Raw genomic sequence first — 21,408 nt, 5'->3', positions numbered from 1 at the left:
GAAATTTAAAAAATAATCTTGTACAATTATATCACAACTATAATCAAAATAAGTATAATATGCAAAAAATTTAAAAAGATTCATAAATAAACACTTCAACTCAAGCACAATAAAAATTAATCACAAACCGATAAATTACGATAATTATTATTTTATTATTAATATTATCTGTATATCATATTGAGTTGGTTAAATGGTTTTCAGTTTCAGTAGCTAAATTTAGTAAAGAAATAATCATTAGCTAAACATTCAACATAATCATAATTGGATCAACCAATATGAAGTTAAACCAAACTTGACAATTCAATCCTATGAAATGTAGTTGGGTTGATTAAGTTTGTATATTCTAGTCAGAAACTTGAAAATGTGGAAAGTATCTCACTCAGTAAAATAAAATATGGGGTATGATTGACACGATATTAAAAATATAAGGGAAGTGAGTGTATGTTTAAAAACTGCAAGAGGGGCCGGTGTCATTTAAGAAGATTGCAAAGGAGGTTATAAATTATAATCTTCCAAGTTTATAATTTTGCCTTCATTTTTTTTTCAGTCTGCTTATGACGTCTTTAGATAAAAGAATAACACTTCATTTTTTTTTTGGTTCGTTCCTGGAGATCCACCGCCGATAGGCGTGACTAATCTCCTCGCTATGTTGGAGGCGCTGACCCCAAGATTTAACGCGGCTGCATACACAAGACAGGATTCGAACCCCTGACCTTGCTTAAGCGTGGATCAACCCCTACCGCTGAACCACACGCTTGGTTAAATATATTTTTATTTGAATTTTAATTATACTTTTTTCTCTAAAATTTCACAATATCGTAAATTTTGTCCTCAAACATTTCTTCTTAAATTTTGTCACCAATTTATAAAATTACAAAGTTTTATTCCGCGAAGAAAAATCACCACAATTAAAATAATTTTATGGAAGTTTTTTGTAAGCCGTGACAATTAAGATAATGTAGAGGCGATTTTCTTTTTATATTGTCACAATTTTTATGTGAGAATAAAATTCACGACACTTATTAAATTAGGGGACAAAATTTTCTGGACTGTGAAATTTTTGGGAAAAAAAGTGTTTTAATTTTTTATTTTATTGTGAAAATTAATTTTAGTTCTTTATATAAAAAAAAATAAAAGCTTTATATTTGAGTTAAGATTAATTTATTCTAAAACAGTATTTTCTTTTGGTTGTAAGATCTTTGAAACGAGTTTTAGATATTATTAAATTGTAAAATTGTTAAATACAAGTGTGCATGCATCGTTGAGTTGTGGCTGTGGATAAAAGATAGAAAGGAAGGAAGCAGGTGCAGTGCAGTGCAGAGGACATGGACGCTGTAGCATGCTCCCGCCATTTCTCCACTCTCTCCCTTTCTCTCTCTCACAATCGAACCTTTCACTCTTCTTCTGCCAAATCAATCAAGCTTTCTTCTACTTCCACCACTGCTTCCCTATCCTCCAGAAACTTGTTCGCGGTAAGCACCTTACTCTTTGGAAGCGCGTTTCTTTACTGATGATTACTTGATTAATTGATTTGGTGCGTGGCAGAAAGAGGTATGGGGTTGGGTGAACTCCAAGGGCGTGGCTGTGAGAAGGGACACGCGCGGAGTGGTGGTGAGGGCCGAAATGTTCGGCCAATTGACCAATGGCCTTGAGACTGCATGGAACAAGCTCAAAGGAGAAGGTTTTTTTTTTTTTTTTTTTTAAATTTTGCTGTAATTGACGATTTAATCGATTGTTTAGGTTGTTGATCTGGTGAATGTTTGTTTTTGTGTAGAGGTTTTGTCTAAAGAGAACATTGTGGAGCCTATGCGAGATATTAGGAGAGCTCTTCTAGAAGCTGATGTAAGTTGCATTTTGAGTTGTCTTTGGAAAGTTAAGTGGGTAACTTATGGTGCTGTGTTGTGATGGCAGGTTAGTCTTCCTGTTGTGAGGAGGTTTGTGCAGTCTGTCAGTGATCAGGCTGTGGGAGTTGGTGTCATTCGAGGAGTCAGACCAGATCAGCAATTGGTTAAGGTAAAATCATTTAGTTGAACACTGCTCATAAGCCAAGGTTTTGAATTAAGGTCGTGGTTTTGTTGTGATCTTTGACATTGTGAGAAATTACAAACTAATGTGGTTGCAGAGAGTCCAAAGTCAGTCATTATTATTTGCCAGTGACTTAAAACTTAGTGTACTAGTATTTATATTATCTTCAAGTCATCATGGTAAACTAAGGTGCAACTTCTCCATTTTCTTGCACTGCTTCCATTTTGCAAGAAATTTCAATTTCAGTCCTACAAAAACTTTTCAGGCTCCAATAAGGTTTATTTTGAACAATCTAAAATTTGCACTAGATTTCAACTGATTTTGTCTCCATTTTTCGTGTGGTGGCATTGGGGTGTCAAATTGCATTTGAAATTTGTTCCATTCCATGGAATGCTCCATATGAATACTGCATCATTTGCGACAACTAAATTTTGTTAGACGAGTAAACAAATCATTACATATGATTTGAGTACTGAATATCTATATAAGAATTTAATGGGTGTTCTGTTGATCATCGGGTTTCGCAGATTGTACATGATGAACTTGTACAATTGATGGGTGGAGAGGTTTCTGAACTGGTTTTTTCCAAATCTGGGCCCACTGTCATTTTATTGGCTGGACTCCAGGGAGTTGGGAAAACAACTGTTTGTGCAAAGTTGGCAAATTACCTCAAGAAACAGGTGTCCTTCCAATCTTCTATTCTCCTTCCCACTTACTCTCTCATTTCTGCTAGTTTGTAATTCCTGCCTGCACCTTATTGAAAATTTGTAGCAAATCATATTAATTTGATCTCAGGGGAAAAGTTGCATGCTAGTTGCTGGGGATGTTTACAGACCTGCTGCTATTGACCAGCTTGCTATTTTGGGAAAACAGGTACTGGAATATTTTTGAGAAATGTGTCCTTTAAATATAGCCGTCAATGTCATTTTAAATTTTCAATCGGAACTTTTTTATCTTCTATTGCTTACTATTAAAATATGATGAAGAAATGGTATTGTAGTAGAAGTGATGTATTTTATTTTCATGGGCTGTTATGCTTATGTTGTTAGGTAGTGTTTTAACATGTAGCTATATCCTCTTAGGCATTTTTAGTCTATTTAATGATCTATATTGGGGTCTTAAAATATGGATATTTTTTAACCAAGGGATTCAGACATCATATGCCAACATGTAATTAACATCTTTTTCTTCTCTCATTTTTATATCTAGTGATATTTATAATTAGTTGTAGCTTGTATCAGGTGGATGTGGCTGTCTATACAGCAGGTACCGATGTTAAACCTTCAGAAATTGCCAAACAAGGTTTGGAAGAGGCAAAAAAGAAGAAAATTGATGTTGTTATTGTTGATACTGCTGGTAGGCTGCAGGTGATTTTTAATGGGATTGGAAATTTTATAATGAAAAGTTATTCCATTTTTTCTTTCATTCTTTATTTTATCGATCACAGTTGTATTTCTTATCAAACAGATTGACAAGACAATGATGGATGAGTTAAAAGAAGTGAAACGGGCATTGAATCCAACAGAAGTTTTGCTAGTTGTGGATGCAATGACAGGGCAAGAAGCCGCAGGTATTCAGAAGTGTATTTTTACTCTTTTACATGAATATAAATTTTTTCTATAAATAATAAAATGAAAAGAAATTTTCCATATTTATATGAAATATTATAGATTAATGATGGTCATATTATTGATCTGTTTCTTTTGGCTTCAGTATAATTTTGCGGCTTATGTAGCTTATTAGTTACTAAACTATGAGTTATAACCAGTCCACAATTCTGACACTACTATTTACTTTGTACAGCGTTGGTGACTACTTTCAATCTTGAGATTGGAATTACTGGTGCCATCTTGACAAAGCTTGATGGTGATTCAAGAGGTGGAGCAGCTTTGAGTGTCAAAGAGGTTTGCTTGCCTTTATCTTAACATCCATAAGATGTTTTTATTTTTCTTGGATTCTATTTTCAAACAGCTGCAACCTTGCAATTTGTTCTTGTCTTAAACAATGGTTTACCATTCTATACCAGAATTTTTAACATTATAATCTCTTGAAAGTTAGTCCCTTTAATTTACAAGATGTAATTAATAGATGCATAAGGATAAGAAATCTTATCATCAGCCAATCTTGTCTTTGCATGATGTGTTGTGTCAATTATGCGGACACAAGGCTCGAAATCATAAAGAACCCCGTTTTCTGGTGTTAAGATACAACTAGAAATATAGCTAATATACTTCTTATAAAACTTGGCAATCCAATCCTTGAGTATAAGTGTATCCAATCCTAATTACTCCCCCCTTAAGCTAGCATTTGGGTTAAGTATCAAAGTGTATCCAATCCTAATTTGGGTCAATCATAGATATGCTTATTCTTGCAAACTTCATGCTCTAAATGTTTGGTCCTGGGGTGAAGGTTGTGTGGTAAGATATTGGCTGGGAATATGGCCAATGTACTCTTTAAGCTAGCGTTTGGGTTTAAGTATTAAATTATCCCATCCTGATTTTGGACACTTGTAGATATCTCCAATCTTGGAACTTCATACTCCAAATGTATAGTCCTTGTATGAAGGGTGTATTAGGACCATAAATCAGCATATATATGTTCAGATCTGGGGTGAAGGTTGTGTTAAAATCCTACGTCAACTACAAATATTGGCCAAAATACTTTCATAAGGCTTGGGGAATTCTCCTTTCTTGAGATAGCTTTTGGGTTTAAGTTAGAGTCTTAGGCCTAGGCCACATCTGGGTAAACGATTTAATTATGCAATCTACCTTAACTAATCTTTTGTCTTTTTTCCTGAATCAGTACAACACCAATCTTTGCTCATATATAGTCATTTGATACCCTGTTCTTTCTTGAATGGATACTTCCACCTTTCTCGTGCAGTCCCTTTAAAGCCTAGCATCAACTACCATATAGTAGAGCCAGACATATTGTAGTACAATAAAAGTAAAACTTTCCTGTGTTTGATTGGTACTTTGTGATTACAAATAACCTCCTTGCCCTTCTTCATTTTAGTTATTATGCTCATATCCTATATCCTATGTGTAACATTCTCATTAATTTCTTCATCATTTTGTATTATTGACCTCAAATATTTAAACTTAGAAACATGTAGTATGGCATTTTTTTCCCATTTTTACTTCCATGTTATATTTTTCTTGTCTCTTGCTAAAATTGCAATGCATACACTACTGATGCTACATTTAGTACATGAATATACAGATTTTGGTATGCCTCATCTGTGGGAGATCTTGCTTTATTTAATTGAGTTGTTGAAGTGACAATTTTTACACTTTGTTAGGATGAAGAAAAAATAGGGTGGAAAGAAATAAACACATTTAGAATTGTCAAGTGATTAATGTAGCCCAACATTTTAAATCTCTCTCCTTCTTTCTCTCTTATATTTGTTTAATTGGATAGTTCAATGATGGCAGGTATCTGGAAAGCCAATTAAACTAGTAGGACGAGGGGAACGCATGGAGGATCTTGAACCTTTCTACCCTGATCGGATGGCAGGACGCATACTAGGAATGGGAGATGTTCTTTCCTTTGTAGAGAAGGCACAAGAAGTTGTAAGTCTCACTATATTTTTATATTATGATTGACAAAAATCAAAAACAAAAAAATCAATTATTAACAACATTCATTATAGATGCGTCAAGAAGATGCTGAAGAACTGCAAAAGAAGATCATGAGTGCAAAGTTTGACTTCAACGATTTTCTAAAGCAAACCCGTACAGTTGCAAAAATGGGTTCTGTGTCTCGTGTCATTGGAATGATTCCTGGAATGGGGAAGGTATGAGTTCCCACACTTGAATCTTACTAAATATTTCTATTTATGACAGTTTTATGTATGTTATGCCTCCATAGCAATTGTGAACAAAGGAGGGATTTATCTGATAAGAAACTCCTAATTTTGGCTTATGAAGCTTAAAATTGAGCATTGCTTAAGCATTTGTGAACTTTTCTTGATATTTGTGGTTTTGTTTTAGTAGATGTTATAAAACTTATAATATCATCTGAATGCATACAGATTACTCCTGCTCAAATTCGAGACGCAGAGAAGAATTTGCAGAATATGGAAGTGATGATAGAAGCAATGACCCCTGGTCCTTTCTTTCTACTGACCCATGATATCTTTTAAATAAAAATTGCTCATATCATCTTTATCTATGTAAATTATTTTTCTTAATAAATAAAATTAAAAATACTTAAGTTAGCCATGATAGAGGTAACATGCATGCAACATATATTGATGACTTGCATGACCTGGCTGACTTATGTCTTTTGATCGATTACTTTCGCTTATGCTACCAAGTCTATTTTTGATCAGCAATGTTTTTTCCCTGTATTTTTTGAAACTCAGTTAAGTGTTTTCTATTTTTTAACCCAATTGTTTAATTGCCTGCTTTCATTGAAACATCTAGTTTATACCTGCAAGCTGTCTTTACCGTTTAGTTTTCCCAGTTTTTTAATCAATACTTAATCCATTCTCCCCTGGGATTTTAATCAATTAGTTTTCCATGGAGATTTTTAGCTTGAATGAGACAGGAGGTGTTTTTACATGTATAGACTTCAATGGTGGTGTTATTTAGTACTTTCCCCTGCTTCCTTTTTATAATATATGTATTTAAGGAACATAATACATATCTGCGCCATGGGTTAGCACGTCATCATTGAGCAGAGTCATTACATAAAAATTCTTATTACAAAATTAACAGATAGACCCCAGGGCCGAGATTCCATTGGTTCTCACATGATAAAAATGCTAATTTTATGCTTCTTTTTTTATTGTTAGGAAAACTTTGGTATTTTACCTTATAATATGTGAATATAGTAGATTAACTGATTTTTCTAAACCAACCTTTCTTGTTTATTTCCAGAGGAGAGGGAAAAGCCAGAACTGTTGGCAGAATCACCTATTAGGAGGAAAAGGGTTGCTCAGGATTCAGGGAAAACTGAACAGCAGGTATGTAAAATGAAATTTCTTTCTGATTTAACTTTCTTAGTGACCTTAGAATCTGTGGTTTCTCTACCAGTGCTATACTTCCTAACTTAAGGGACTGTCCAACAATAATATCAGGTAAGCCAACTTGTAGCTCAACTTTTCCAAATGCGTGTTCGTATGAAGAACCTGATGGGTGTAATGGAAAGTGGATCACTTCCAACACTTAGCAATCTTGAGGAAGCGCTTAAAGCTGAGGAAAAGGTGATTTCATTTTCTAAATATGAGATTTAACATTTTCTAGTTATTTTATCTTGTTTTTTAATTAACTGGGCTTGTTGGTGTAAAAAATTACTAGGTATTGAGAACCTTCATCTATAGGTATCCTTTGGTCGGCAATTCACTAGTTCAATGTAGCTGTAGCATGTCTGATGTGTTATGCTTAAAATGTGAACCTGCCGTGCATTTAATCCATGCTATGAGATCGTTTTGAAATAATCCTAATCCCTTGATGTCATTTCCAAGCTTCTTTTAATTTCCAAGCTTCTTTTGATGTCATTCCTTTTTCTTATATATGAAATATGAGATTTCACTAAGTCAATTCTTAAGAAATATCTAACCAAACCATTTGTACTTACTTCAACAAAAGAAGCATGCGCATTTTCTAAAGAAGAACATTTTTTGTTTTGATCCCAATTTAAGACTAAACAAGTCCGAACTAATTGAATACTTGTATCATAAATTCCCCGAATTGATTTTCCATTTCTAGAAAGAATATAATTTATAACTTTAAGTTCCAGATTATCTCTTTCTTGGAACATATCTTTCGGAAAAAGTTTTACTAAATTGATACCATCCGCTATTTCATATAAAATGACGGGTCGAACCAAAACAAAATACTTTTTTTTTTTTGTAATTGTGATCCATTGGACATAGATCCCATTTTTCATTTTTTTTGATTCTTTTAATTTTTTTTTTACTATTCGGGGTGGTATCAAGATGGCACTGTGTCTGGATATTTTATCCATTTCTTCGGGAAAATAGATATCCCCGGAAAATATTTTTAATTCAATAAACATGGGCGTGCTGTAGTACTGTTGTAACCTTCTACATCCTATTGAAGTTATGAAGTCATTTGCATTTCAGAACATCCTAAAGAAAAAAAAGCATGGAACAAAATACAGAACTTAATTGTGAATATTGAGCTTGTACTTTCATTTGCATGTTACTTACCATAACAGTTGATGATTTCTGGTTTCTGCATTTTGTCCCTATTAGGCACCACCTGGCACTGCAAGGAGGAGGAAGAGATCGGAATCACGGAGTCCATTTGCCGACTCAACGCCAGCAAGGCCTACTCCTCGAGGTTTTGGGAGTAAAAATTGAAATTTTCTATAGGGTTTAACACTAAACAATATAATGGAAAGCTGGATCAACGGGTCACTAGTGAATCAACTAGATTGATTTAGCTTTATTCAGTAAAATAATTCTTTACCATCATTAGAGCAATTTATATGGCTCCTACCTGTTTGCTTCAGCTTTCTTCGGCAAAAATAATTAATTACCATCATGAGATCAATTCATATTGCAATGAGGGTTGTCCAGGAGGTCGATGTAATTTAGGCAGAGATGAGTTGTATCATTGTATGCGGGATATGCAAATCTAAGAAATATGGGTGTCATTCTTGTACAATCTAAACCTTGTATCTTGGCGTGGGAATGGAATGTTGTTACTCATATTTTTCATTTGATTTTCTAACTACTTTATAATCTGGCTCATCTACACCAGGATTTGCCTCAATTAATTAAAATAATTTAATGTAATTGTTCTGATGTGCCTAAGTATCACATCGTTTAGGAGTTGAGGCTAAGGATAGTTTATAAACATCCTTTCTGCTTAAACCACCAAGGCACCTTTTTAAGGACAAAATCGTGACGGCCCGGTAGGAACATTTGGTGCAAGAAGGAGGGCCTAGGCCACTCTTGCCCCTTAGCATTGACTGGAGGGCTTGTTCCGGTATGTCTAAAAGTCTCACATCGCTTAAGAGTCGAGGCTAAGGGTAATTTATAAATACCCTCCCTCTTTAACTCACTGAGACGCCTTTTAAAGGACAAAAACTTAATGGTCCAATGAGTGCCAAAACGGACAATTTCTCATATGCGGTGACTCTAACGATGATAGTGGACTTACGGTAGGAACAGTAATAAAAAATAAAATATTTTCAGATCCCATTTTTACATGGGTAGGAGGGGGACAAATTGACATATTTAAATTACAACGGGTTCACAAGGTCTATTCTTATATGTGCAAGTTGAACACTCTTTACTTGCCCTTTGAAAGTGTTAAGAACATTTTGATATATAAAGGTTCAACACTTAAGTTGTTTAAACAATATGAGACTTATTCTTTTGAAATAACATGCATATATATGCAACAATATCGTTGAAAAATTTATAATTTGTTATTCACAAGCTTTGGAGTAGTGTATTTTATGTTTGTACATCATTTATTTAGGAAATAAAACAAATTAAGTTGGTTCTTTTGGTGATAATTTCTCATTTTTAGTTAAATTCTTTTCCCATGAGGTAGCATTGAGTAGGAGTGTAAGGTCAGGCTTGCCCTATGAGAAAAAATAGGTTCTTCAAGTTTGTCTCGCTATACTTAAAATAATTAAAGGACTTGAGTTTAACTATAAACTTGACTTTGTTTAGCAAAACTAATAAATTTAAATGGATATTTAATAAATTAAATTTGAATGATTAACAAATAACAATTCGTTTACATCCTAAATTAAATAATTATTAAATGGAATGTCTAACATAATTCATTTGAACGGATTGGTAGTTCGTAGTTGGAACATTTTAGTTTTACTAAAAAAAATGTGGAACTAAAATAACCGGAATGGCAATATTTAGCGGACAGAAGAGTCTGCCACCATTTGTTCTTTTATTTTAAGAAACCATCATGCTTTTTCTTTGTCCTAATCACCGAATGTTTAGTGGAGTGTGAACAATTATCTCGGTAAGTTTGAGACCCATAAAACTCTAACAACCTCAATATTTGGAACATTAGCACGTGTCAATTGAGTTAGTTTGAGCAACATTTTGGCATTGAATTGGCCATGAAATCTTGATCATGAATGTGCCTTTTTTTTTCCTCCCCTCCCTTCTCTCATACAATTGAATTCAAAAAGGAGGTTACAGTATATTATCAAGTAAAAGCTAGAAGAAGAAAATGGGAAGCCCACCTGAGAACCCAGATCTATCGTTTCCGCCAGTAGATATTGATGGGGAACTGAATCCCGGGCATGATACTAATTTTCATGAAGATCCTATATCATCAGAAGTGTCTGTCACAAAGTATTTGAAGGTACTACCAATAAAGAACATTGTCATTTGTATATTGGAACCATTCTATTTTCCTTGTAGTGGTGGGATTGAAATAGTATGTCTGACTTCCTCGGTTTGAACCTCATCAACATTAATGTATAGAAAAAAGTGTATTTTTTTTTTTTTACAAATTTGTTTGAGTAAACTTCATGATAAATATTTATGAGAAAATAAAAGGTTAAAATGAATTAAGTTTATTCCAGAAGTGAAAATTAGTTGATATACATGTTATAAATCAGCTTTCTAAATAAAAAGACTTTTATAAATTAACTTATATGAAAAACATAATTCATTTTATCTTTTTATTTTCTTCCCTTATAAATATTAATTGAGAAATTTATACAAATATTATCTCAGTATATATGTTGCACTGATTATTGTGATGTGTACATGATTGGTTGATTGGTTGAAGGAACAAGAAGGGATCCAACAAAAGAAAAAGGAAAAGAAAAAGAAGGATGCCTTGCAAACACTAAAATCAGCCATTATTGTTTCAGGCATAGTTGTGGCTGTGGCAGGTGTTGCCTTTGCCATAACCAAGAAGTTAAGAGAGAAATGAGCTTATTTCTTCACCCCCCAAGAGATGATGTGGAAGAGTATAGACATTTTTTCGGTTGGTCTCTTCCCTTTTATATAAATTAGTTCACAAATAATTCCTCAGCCCCAACAATATTAATGTTGAAATGATCATCATGTATGCTTTTTGCGATGTACCTGATGGTTCACATCTGAGAGTAATTAGTTACATGTATTTTATTTAGATACATTTTCAATGAGCAATGGTTACCACGATGTTCAAGCTTGTATGTATTAGAGAACTACGATGTTGGGTGTGCAAATTTATGCACCTAATACTTTTATGAATATCTCATATTCTCAATAACATACAAAAATGTTAAATTTGAAGTTGAATAGATAAGATCCAAATTGCAGGCAAGTGAAAGAAGTTGATTCTCAAAATAGAAAGGATGGTACAAAGAATTGCTCAAAAAATTATTATTGCTCCAATTTTTGCATTCTTTCTATTCAACAAGTTCAATACAAATAATTTCATAGTTTATATGACGTACTTTTTTTTTATAACTTCAATTGACTCAACCTAATGAAAATTCTTATGAATAATTTGTCTTATTAGTTTTTCAGTGGGGAATAAATTGAAAATTAGTATCAAGATAAGGACAAAAAATAAATTTTAAAACTAGTTTTCCAATATACCTCAAAAGTGTTGAAAAGTCCAAATTGGCAGCTGAAAGCAGAAATCAATTTTGGCAGAAATCAAACTTTGAAAAGTCAAAATTGGAGGCTTGGCAGAATGCAAAATCAAATTTGGCAGGCAGACCACCGAATTCCAAATTGGAGGCACCGAATTTGGAGCGTTCACACTGCAATCGTTCCTTATAAATAGCAAGCCCCTCCATTCATTTTTTAAATCCAACGAAAGCATAAACACATAAGAAAATTGAGAGAGAGAGAAGCTCTTAATTTTTCTGGGTGTAGTTGGGTCGTGGGTTGTGAGTGGTTGTGAGTATTTTGAGAGATTGTGAGTGTTTTGTAAACACTATTTATATTTCCCTTTTCAGTAAAATATCTGCAGCAGCCCGGAGACGTAGGCAGAGTTGGCCGAACTCCGTTATCAATTTTGTGTGTGCTATTAGTCCACAATTATTTTTGCTCCATTCTCAAATCTGAAGTTACGGGAAAGATCAGCGTAATTTTTCCTAACAACTGGTATCAGAGCCGGTTGTTTCTGCTAAACTCTGGCGAGGTTACTATTCATATGAATAGTATTTTACTATTCACGTGAATAGTGAATAGTGTAAATTGGTCAACGTTACCAATTTGTCGGCAGAAGCGATCCGAGAAGTCAGATTTGAGTGGGAGCAATGGCGGCAGATGAAGGAAAGGTGAAAATTGAAAAGTTCGATGGTGCGAACTTTAGCTTTTGGAAGATGCAGATCGAAGATTATCTGTACCAGAAAAAGCTACATCAACCTCTCGAAGGAAAGAAACCAGAGGGCATGAAGGATGATGAATGGTTCCTTCTTGATAGACAAGCCCTTGGAGTTATCCGCTTGACATTATCTCATAATGTTGCTTTCAACATTGCAAAGGAAAAGACCACGGTGGGTCTTATGACGGCTCTTTCCAGTATGTATGAAAAGCCGTCAGCCTCAAACAAAGTTCACTTGATGAGGCGGTTGTTTAACTTGCGGATGGCGGAAGGCGCATCAGTAGCGCAACACTTAAATGAACTCAGTACAGTCACAACCCAGTTGAGTTCAGTTGGAATTGAATTTGACGATGAAGTACGAGCATTGATACTTTTGTCTTCTCTACCAGAAAGTTGGAATGCTACTGTCACAGCTGTGAGTAGCTCATCGGGAAGCAATAAGTTGAAATCAGATGATGTTCGTGATCTGGTTCTCAGTGAAGAGATCCGACGGAGAGAGTCGGGTGAATCCTCAACCTCTTCAGTATTACATACAGAGTCAAGAGGAAGGGCTCCAACCAGAGGAAATGGATGTGGAAAATCAAGAGATAATAGGTCCAAATCCAGAAATCATCGTAGTTCTAACAACTCAAAAACTATCAAGTGTTGGAATTGTGGGCAGACGGGGCACTACAAAAATCAGTGCAAGAATGCACTGAAGAATCAGGAGGCGAAAGCAGAGGCAAATATTGCTTCTACCTCAGGAAGAGATGATGCATTAATATGCTCTTTGGAGAGCAAGGAGGAGTCTTGGGTGTTAGACTCTGGAGCATCTTTCCACGCTACTTCGCAGAGAGAATTCTTCGAGAATTATGTTCCCGGAAACCTTGGTAAAGTCTACCTTGGTAATGAACAATCTTGTGAGATTGTTGGAAAAGGTGTAGTGAAGATTAAGCTAAAAGGGTCTGTATGGGAATTGAAGAATGTCAGACATATTCCCGACCTAACGAAGAACTTAATCTCAGTAGGCCAGTTGGCCAGTGAAGGCTACACAACGACCTTCCATGGTGATGATTGGAAGATTTCCAAGGGTGCAATGACGATTGCTCGTGGTAAAAAGAGTGGTACTCTTTACAAAACAGCAGGAGCGTGTCATTTAATTGCAGTTGCAGCAAATGACAATCCCAATTTATGGCACCAAAGACTTGGCCATATGAGTGAGAAAGGGATGAAGATCATGCACTCTAAAGGAAAATTATCAGGTCTTCAGTCAGTGGAAATTGACATGTGTGAAGACTGTATACTTGGAAAGCAGAAAAGAGTCAGCTTTCAGACAAGTGGAAGAACCCCAAAGAAGGAGAAACTCGAGCTTGTTCACTCCGATGTGTGGGGTCCAACGACTGTCTCATCTATTAGTGGGAAGCAATACTTCGTGACTTTTATTGATGATCACTCTCGGAAAGTATGGGTATACTTTCTAAAACATAAGTCAGATGTATTTGAGGCTTTCAAGATATGGAAAGCCATGGTTGAAAATGAGACAGGATTGAAGATTAAAAAGCTCAGAACCGACAATGGTGGTGAATATGAAGACACCAGATTCAAGAAGTTCTGCTATGAGCACGGAATCAGAATGGAAAGAACCGTGCCTGGTACACCACAACACAATGGTGTAGCTGAGCGGATGAACCGAACGTTGACTGAGAGAGCCAGAAGCTTGCGTATGCAGTCAGGCTTACCAAAACAGTTTTGGGCAGAAGCAGTCAACACAGCAGCATACTTGATCAACCGAGGTCCATCGGTACCATTGGAGTATAGAATACCAGAAGAGGTATGGAGCGGAAAGGAGGTAAAACTCACACATCTTAAAGTTTTCGGTTGCGTAGCATATGTGCACATCAGTGATCAAGGCAGAAATAAGCTTGATCCCAAATCGAAGAAGTGCACTCTCATCGGTTATGGTGAAGATGAGTTTGGCTATCGCCTATGGGATGATGAAAACAGAAAGATGATCCGCAGCAGAGATGTTATCTTCAATGAGAGAGTGATGTACAAGGACAGACATAACACTGATGCCAGTAACTCAGAAGAGAGTAGGCCAGTGTATGCAGAGGTGGATGATGTCCCAGAAAGTCCTATAGTTGAAACTCCTCAGCCAGAGGAATCAACGGAACAAAGTTGTGAACAACAATCTGACACACCAGAGTCTTCAACTTCAGCTCCTGTGAGGAGATCATCCCGGCCTCATGTACCTAACAGGAGATACATGAACTATATGTTGCTGACTGATGGAGGTGAGCCTGAAGATTATGATGAAGCATGTCAGGCCACAGATGCCAGCAAGTGGGAGCATGCCATGAAGGACGAAATGAAGTCTTTGATCTCAAATCAGACGTGGGAACTAGTTGAGTTACCCAGAGATAAGAAAGCACTTCACAACAAATGGGTGTATCGAGTAAAAGAGGAGCATGATGGCTCCAAAAGATACAAAGCTCGATTAGTAGTCAAAGGATTCCAGCAAAAGGAAGGAGTTGACTATACAGAGATTTATTCTCCAGTTGTGAAGCTCAATACAATCAGAACAGTGTTGAGCATTGTTGCTAGTGAAGAGCTCTACCTAGAGCAGTTAGATGTGAAGACTGCATTTCTTCATGGAGATCTAGATGAGGAGATATACATGCACCAACCAGAAGGCTTCTCAGAGAAAGGAAAAGAGAATATGGTGTGCAGGTTGAAGAAGAGCTTGTATGGTCTGAAACAAGCTCCAAGACAGTGGTACAAGAAGTTTGATGGCTTCATGCACAAAGAAGGCTTCCATAAGTGCAATGCTGACCACTGTTGCTACTTCAAGAGATATAAGTCCAGTTATATCATTCTGCTACTTTATGTTGATGATATGTTAGTAGCTGGTTTAGATATGGATGAGATAAGAAGCTTGAAGCAGCGATTGTCAAGAGAATTTGACATGAAGGACTTAGGTCCTGCAAAGAAGATTCTTGGAATGCAAATCACGAGAGATAAGCAAAGAGGGATTTTGCAGTTATCTCAAGCAGAGTACATCAACCGTGTTTTGCAAAGATTTAACATGGGCGACGCCAAGCCAGTTAGTACACCTTTGGCTAGTCATTTTCGCCTATCCAAGGATCAGTCTCCTCAGACGGAGGAAGAAAGATATTTTATGGCTAAAGTTCCATATGCTTCAGCCATTGGAAGTTTGATGTACGCAATGGTCTGTACAAGGCCAGATATTGGCCATGCAGTGGGAGTTGTTAGCAGGTTTATGTCGAATCCAGGAAAAGCTCATTGGGAAGCAGTTAAATGGATTTTGAGGTATCTACGAGGCACCACAGAAAGATGTTTGCACTTTGGTAAAGGCAAAATAAAGGTGCAAGGATATGTAGATGCAGACTATGGAGGTGAAGTCGATCACCGAAGAAGTACCACCGGTTACATTTTTACTGTTGGTACTACAGCTGTCAGTTGGATGTCGCAGGTACAGAAAATTGTCGCTTTATCCACTACAGAAGCTGAGTACGTAGCAGTGACAGAAGCCAGTAAAGAATTGATATGGCTTCAGGGTTTGTTAACAGAGCTGGGATTCATCCAAGAGAAGAGTGTTTTGCATAGTGATAGTCAGAGTGCAATACATCTGGCAAAGAATTCAGCATTTCATTCTAGGACAAAACACATCGATATCCGTTATCACTTTATCAGATCTCTGCTAGAGGATGAGGTGTTAACATTGAAGAAGATCTTAGGAAGCAAGAACCCAGCAGACATGTTGACAAAGGTGGTGACCATTGACAAACTGAAGTTGTGCTCAACTTCAGTTGGCCTGCTAGAGTAACAGACCAAGGAAGGCTGCTGCATTGATTAAAGTGTGAAGACAGATTGAAATCAGTCTTCAAGTGGGAGATTGTTGAAAAGTCCAAATTGGCAGCTGAAAGCAGAAATCAATTTTGGCAGAAATCAAACTTTGAAAAGTCAAAATTGGAGGCTTGGCAGAATGCAAAATCAAATTTGGCAGGCAGACCACCGAATTCCAAATTGGAGGCACCGAATTTGGAGCGTTCACACTGCAATCGTTCCTTATAAATAGCAAGCCCCTCCATTCATTTTTTAAATCCAACGAAAGCATAAACACATAAGAAAATTGAGAGAGAGAGAAGCTCTTAATTTTTCTGGGTGTAGTTGGGTCGTGGGTTGTGAGTGGTTGTGAGTATTTTGAGAGATTGTGAGTGTTTTGTAAACACTATTTATATTTCCCTTTTCAGTAAAATATCTGCAGCAGCCCGGAGACGTAGGCAGAGTTGGCCGAACTCCGTTATCAATTTTGTGTGTGCTATTAGTCCACAATTATTTTTGCTCCATTCTCAAATCTGAAGTTACGGGAAAGATCAGCGTAATTTTTCCTAACAAAAAGCACATTATTATTATTATTATTATTATTATTATTATTTTTATGAGAGTACCACATTATAATTTATTAATCATGTAAAATAAGTAGACTGTAGAGTTACGATGAATTATAAATGACAATAACAAATTTAAGTTATTTTCTCGTGTAGGGGTAAAAAACTTTCTCATATAGACGAGGCTCACTTAGTAAGTACATTAGGGCTAAACTTTGAATTTAACACAACAAATATTTCAATTATAAAAATCCAAATCCGCACTGAAAGGAGAACTGGCGCGCTTGCTCTCTCTTATTTCGTGCGCTTCAGAGTTGTCGCTTCGTTTCTCAGCAATTAGCTTCTGAATTCAATCAGGTAACAAACTATCTTTCAATTTGATGCTTCTTTGCGATTTTTCACGAATCAGCGACTCTTCGATCTCTACTTTTTGTGTGTGTGTGTGTTGTGCGTGTTACAAATAGTAATTTCATATTGATAAACGCTGTCGTCTTCATGATTAATTGAACAATTGTCACATTCTCAAATAAGTTGAGCGAGTTTCGGTAGAGTTCAATTAATGGCCAAATGAGAAAATCCCCCAAGCTATGTTTAGATCGTTGAAAAGGGATGGAAAAGAGAAGAATCAAGCAAATTGACATTACTTATGCTTCAAAATAGGACCGAATAAAATAAAATAAAAACGTAATCAAATTTATCTCATTTCATTTCACATTTCATCATGTACTGTTATTTTTCTTCCCCTGATCTGGAGTAAGGGATGGAACTCACTAATTGCGTACTATTGTATTTTTGTTTTCAAACAACTAAATAAACCTTTCTTTTATTTCATCTTAAAATTTTATTCTATACCTTCCCGTCCAAAGTCATGTCGTGTGTTATCACTTGCGATTATTTTTATCTTCGATTGGGTATTTTTCACGAACATAATGTGATTTTTTTTTCTCTTTTGCAACGAATGTTGTAATTGTGAAACCTTGTGCCGTTAAGAGACAGGGATTAGTTTTTTGTCAGATCAGTGTAATTACCATTGCTCACATAACCTAAAATTACGGGGCAGTTGCCCGTGTTGGAAAGTCCAAGCTACCTTAAGTTTATGGTTTCGAATGTGCGCCTTTGGCAGGGTAGTCTGCTATTTAGTGAACAACAATTGTAGATACTAGATAGTCCTAGCATTTCTCAATAAGCTCTCAATATAGTTTTGCTCAGTTAAGGGATATTTGAAATTTGAACCTGGGTAAATTATGTGATGGGATTTATATAAATGAAAGCCAGTTGTTTCATTTGAATGTCACACTATTGGGAAAAAAAATTACCGTTAAAATTTTTACATCAACTATTAATATGATCAAAATATAGTTTATAAGTAGAAGACATCTCTTATCTTAAAAATAGATTTTTGTAGGATTAAATTAGATGCAAACACACATATTATAAGATGATATTAGAGTCTATCACATTAATTATTGTTGAGCTTATTAGACCACTCACGGATGTTTATTTTTGCAAACTTTATGTTTGAGATGTCCAATTTTTGGTGTAGGGTGTGAGCTGAAGGTTCCATATTGACAGGTGATATAGCCAAAAGTTAATTTTGTAGAATTTAGTTAGACTCTCATGTAGGAGCTTCATAGGGATAAGTGGTGCCTCTTCTCCTTGTAGAGTCCCTTTTATGCTGGTGTCGTGCGGCTCTATTCAATAATGGATAAGTGTCAATTCATTGTTGATTACTATTCCAACACCTTTGAAAATCTTCATCCCCTTCTTCTTGTTGTGATTCAGGAATTGTGTGTATTGTTGTACACATACCAATCTTATTTATAGAGTGAATACAATAAATGATAGAGATACTAATGTCTAATATTATGGAAACTAATCTAATCATATCCCTAATTGATAGTAAGGATAATAACCATAATATATATATCCACAATATCTGTAATATATTCACAATATCTGTAACACTCCCCCTCAAGCTGGAGCATATATATCATATGCACTAAGCTTGTTACAAATGTAATCAATCCGAGGTCCTTTAAGCGATTTTGTGAACACATCTGCTAACTGGTCACCGAAGGCAGTTTGAGGTAGCGGTCGGAGGCGGCGACCGGAAGCGACGGTCGGAGGCGGCGACCGGAGACTGTGGGCGGAGTCAGCGACCGGAAGCGACAGTCGGAGGCGGCAACCAGAGACGGTGGTCGGAGACCGCGGTCGGAGTCAGCGACCGGAGGCGGTGACCGGAAGCGGCGGTCGGAGTTGGCGACCATATGCGGCGGTCGAAGGCGGCGACCGGAAGCGGCGGTCGGAGACGGCTATCAAAAGCGACAGTCAGAGTCGGTGACCGGAGGCGATGACCGGAGGCGGCGGTCGGAGTTGACAACCGGTTGTGGCAGGCGGCGCAGCGATCGGAGGCGGTAGCCGGCGGCGCGGCGGCCGGCGGCAGCCGGTGGTGGCAGCAAGGGCCTTTGCAAGAAGAGAGAAAAATATATTCTAAAAGAAAAACCTAAGTTCTAGATACCATGTTGTGATTCAGGAATTGTGTGTATTGTTGTACACATACCAATCTTATTTATAGAGTGAATACAATAAATGATAGAGATACTAATCTCTAATATTATGGAAACTAATCTAATCATATCCCTAATTGATAGTGAGGATAATAACCATAATATATGTATTCACAATATCTGTAATATATTCACAATATCTGTAACACTTCTAAAGTTGAATGTGAGCTTCCCAAAAATCAAAAGAATAATTCCATAACATTACAATTCATAATGCATTGAAATCAACAATTCAATGGTTTGAAAATTTGGTTATCTTTCCCGGCACTGACAAATTAAAGACAGCTTTTTCTTACCATCGATTCTTGTTTCTTTGTGCGAGTATATTTTCTTTTTTAGTATTTATATCTAGTTTTCTAGTTGTGTTTTTGCAGAATATGGATACATCAAATCCTGCGGCGTTTGTCAATGCAGAACTGTTGCATTTTTATGTTGGGAGAAGGGTTCGAGCACTGATGCAGGTTATACGGTCTGATGGTGGAATTGTAATTGGAAAATCAACTGATGAGAAGCAACTAGTTGTAAAAGGATCACCCCCACCTGCTCCTCTTACAACTTTTGTAGAAGTTTTTGGTATTGTTAATAATGATAAGTCAATTAGTCCCGAGATATGGACCAATTTTGGTGATGCCGTTGGTATTGTCTTTCCTTCCCATTCCTCGTGTTGATTTTGAGATACGGCTATGAAACATATGGAATAGATTTTATTTCCTGTGATTGGTTTTTGTGACATTCCTAAGTTTATGAAACTATGGGTTCTGATGTATTTTTGCCCTATTGACAGATATGTTCACCTACAATAAGCTTTGTCAGCTTGCATATGGAGAATATAAGCACTTGTTCCTGTGAGTTATAACAAGCTTATCTGATGATACGAAGGCCTCTTTATCATTATGAGTAGAAAATGATTCTTCTAGTTTGTATATTTTTCTTGCACATGTTTCTTCTTCGTGATTGCTATAATTGTTTCTTGAGAACAATATTCTTGAGACTTGGCTAAGTCATTTTCGTTAATCAGAGAACTTTTTCAGTTCATATAAGGATATAGCCTGGGACATTATGAATCTCTTTGAGCATTCTTGATTTTAGTTTGTTAGCTTTTGAGTTCAATTTTTTTTTTGTCAACTGTTGTAAATTACCGATCCTGTCTGTTCAAATATACTGAAGCAAACTTATTAGTAGATTTTTATTCAAAAGGCTTATAGTTTTTCTTAGCAAGCTTCGTCATAAAACACAATTAAAACTATGAAGATGTGTCTCATTTTTATTTATCATCTACAATATATAAAGAGAATATATCTTTTTGGTATCCAATTTTTTCAAAGACAATTATACTCTTATGTTTTTTTTTTTTTTTTTCCACTAATTAATATTTAAGGATAAAATAAAAAAAATATGTAAAAAAATTACTATCTTTTTAAAAATAATAACTACCCATTTTTATTTTTATGAAACATTAAATTTTTTTAATTTTTTTTACAGAGGCATGAAGTGCTCTTTTGCCGCCAGTTTCATTAAATCCAATAAAAAAATTCTTCCTATAAATTATTCCCTCACTAAAAATAGTGCCTATTTGTTTTTTTTTTGTGGATAAATTATACTTCTCATCCCTAACAAATGTTTATATTACATTTTTAAAAAAAATATATATCGTCTTTCTTATAAGAAGATAAATATGTTTTAGATTTAGATTTATTTTAATGCAAATGAGTTTTCTATATTTTTTTTTCTTGCAATGATTCTAAATACTATTAATGACTAATTTAAAACATTTATTATCAATTTTGTAACATTAGAAGATGAAAAGAAAATAAACAAAAATTTTGAAGTTGATAATAGACATAAAATTATGCAACAAAAAGAAAGACACAATAAAATTTCATTATACCTTTTACGATTCTAAATATGTTCAAAATTAGTTGCTACTAACATTGAAAGTTGAAAGAAGAAATATTATTAGGAGGCAATCATAATAGTAAACGAGATTTGTTTCTATTGAAAATAATTAAAGTGTAAATCATATACATATAGAAAATTATGATTTAAATATTTCTCAAGGAAGAAAATAGGGAGTAATTTGTTTTTATACTCTATACTTATATATAAAAGAGAATATAAAATTATAATCATTTTTTC

At 35.4% G+C, this 21,408-nt stretch overlaps 3 protein-coding genes across 4 annotated transcripts; all 3 read left to right on the top strand.

The window, feature by feature from the left end:
• The first annotated feature begins 1,260 nt into the window (after positions 1 to 1,260).
• Positions 1,261 to 8,719, top strand: CPSRP54 (chloroplast signal recognition particle 54 kDa subunit). The gene is made up of 15 exons (XM_020357387.3): positions 1,261 to 1,475; positions 1,549 to 1,684; positions 1,778 to 1,845; positions 1,915 to 2,016; positions 2,556 to 2,708; positions 2,824 to 2,901; positions 3,270 to 3,395; positions 3,496 to 3,598; positions 3,832 to 3,932; positions 5,463 to 5,600; positions 5,681 to 5,824; positions 6,062 to 6,137; positions 6,912 to 6,997; positions 7,112 to 7,237; positions 8,252 to 8,719. The coding sequence occupies exons 1-15, from the start codon at positions 1,329 to 1,331 to the stop codon at positions 8,357 to 8,359; spliced, it is 1,692 nt and encodes a 563-aa protein (XP_020212976.1). The 5' UTR covers positions 1,261 to 1,328; the 3' UTR covers positions 8,360 to 8,719.
• A 1,312-nt stretch (positions 8,720 to 10,031) lies between these two features.
• LOC109796418 (uncharacterized) lies at positions 10,032 to 11,275 on the top strand. The gene is made up of 2 exons (XM_020356092.3): positions 10,032 to 10,343; positions 10,776 to 11,275. The coding sequence occupies exons 1-2, from the start codon at positions 10,209 to 10,211 to the stop codon at positions 10,920 to 10,922; spliced, it is 282 nt and encodes a 93-aa protein (XP_020211681.1). The 5' UTR covers positions 10,032 to 10,208; the 3' UTR covers positions 10,923 to 11,275.
• A 5,529-nt stretch (positions 11,276 to 16,804) lies between these two features.
• Positions 16,805 to 20,360, top strand: LOC109795842 (replication protein A 14 kDa subunit B). 2 transcript variants are annotated; one of them, XM_020355394.3, is made up of 3 exons: positions 16,805 to 17,062; positions 19,633 to 19,908; positions 20,057 to 20,360. In XM_020355394.3, the coding sequence occupies exons 2-3, from the start codon at positions 19,650 to 19,652 to the stop codon at positions 20,119 to 20,121; spliced, it is 324 nt and encodes a 107-aa protein (XP_020210983.1). In that variant the 5' UTR covers positions 16,805 to 17,062; positions 19,633 to 19,649; the 3' UTR covers positions 20,122 to 20,360. The 2 variants fall into 2 exon arrangements, with proteins under 2 accessions (XP_020210983.1, XP_020210982.1); XM_020355393.3 differs by having other exon boundaries at positions 16,815 to 17,062; positions 19,647 to 19,908.
• Positions 20,361 to 21,408: the final 1,048 nt, after the last annotated feature.

The sequence above is a fragment of the Cajanus cajan genome, chromosome 6, assembly GCF_000230855.2.
Source record: "Cajanus cajan strain Asha chromosome 6, NIPB_CcT2T_4, whole genome shotgun sequence".
NCBI lineage: Eukaryota > Viridiplantae > Streptophyta > Magnoliopsida > Fabales > Fabaceae > Cajanus > Cajanus cajan.
The sequence above is the reverse complement of the archived record's forward strand: the minus strand, read 5'-3'. Positions and strand labels throughout refer to the sequence as shown.

Bases quoted from the DNA above. Each gene is read 5' to 3' on its own strand.
- CPSRP54 (XM_020357387.3), top strand. From the start codon at position 1,329: ATGGACGCTGTAGCATGCTCCCGCCATTTCTCCACTCTCTCCCTTTCT. The intron at 2,709-2,823 runs GTGTCCTTCCAA...ATTTGATCTCAG, and splicing joins CAAATTACCTCAAGAAACAG to GGGAAAAGTTGCATGCTAGT. The intron at 3,933-5,462 runs GTTTGCTTGCCT...CAATGATGGCAG, and splicing joins CAGCTTTGAGTGTCAAAGAG to GTATCTGGAAAGCCAATTAA.
- LOC109796418 (XM_020356092.3), top strand. From the start codon at position 10,209: ATGGGAAGCCCACCTGAGAACCCAGATCTATCGTTTCCGCCAGTAGAT. The intron at 10,344-10,775 runs GTACTACCAATA...GATTGGTTGAAG, and splicing joins CTGTCACAAAGTATTTGAAG to GAACAAGAAGGGATCCAACA.
- LOC109795842 (XM_020355394.3), top strand. From the start codon at position 19,650: ATGGATACATCAAATCCTGCGGCGTTTGTCAATGCAGAACTGTTGCAT. The intron at 19,909-20,056 runs GTATTGTCTTTC...CCCTATTGACAG, and splicing joins CAATTTTGGTGATGCCGTTG to ATATGTTCACCTACAATAAG.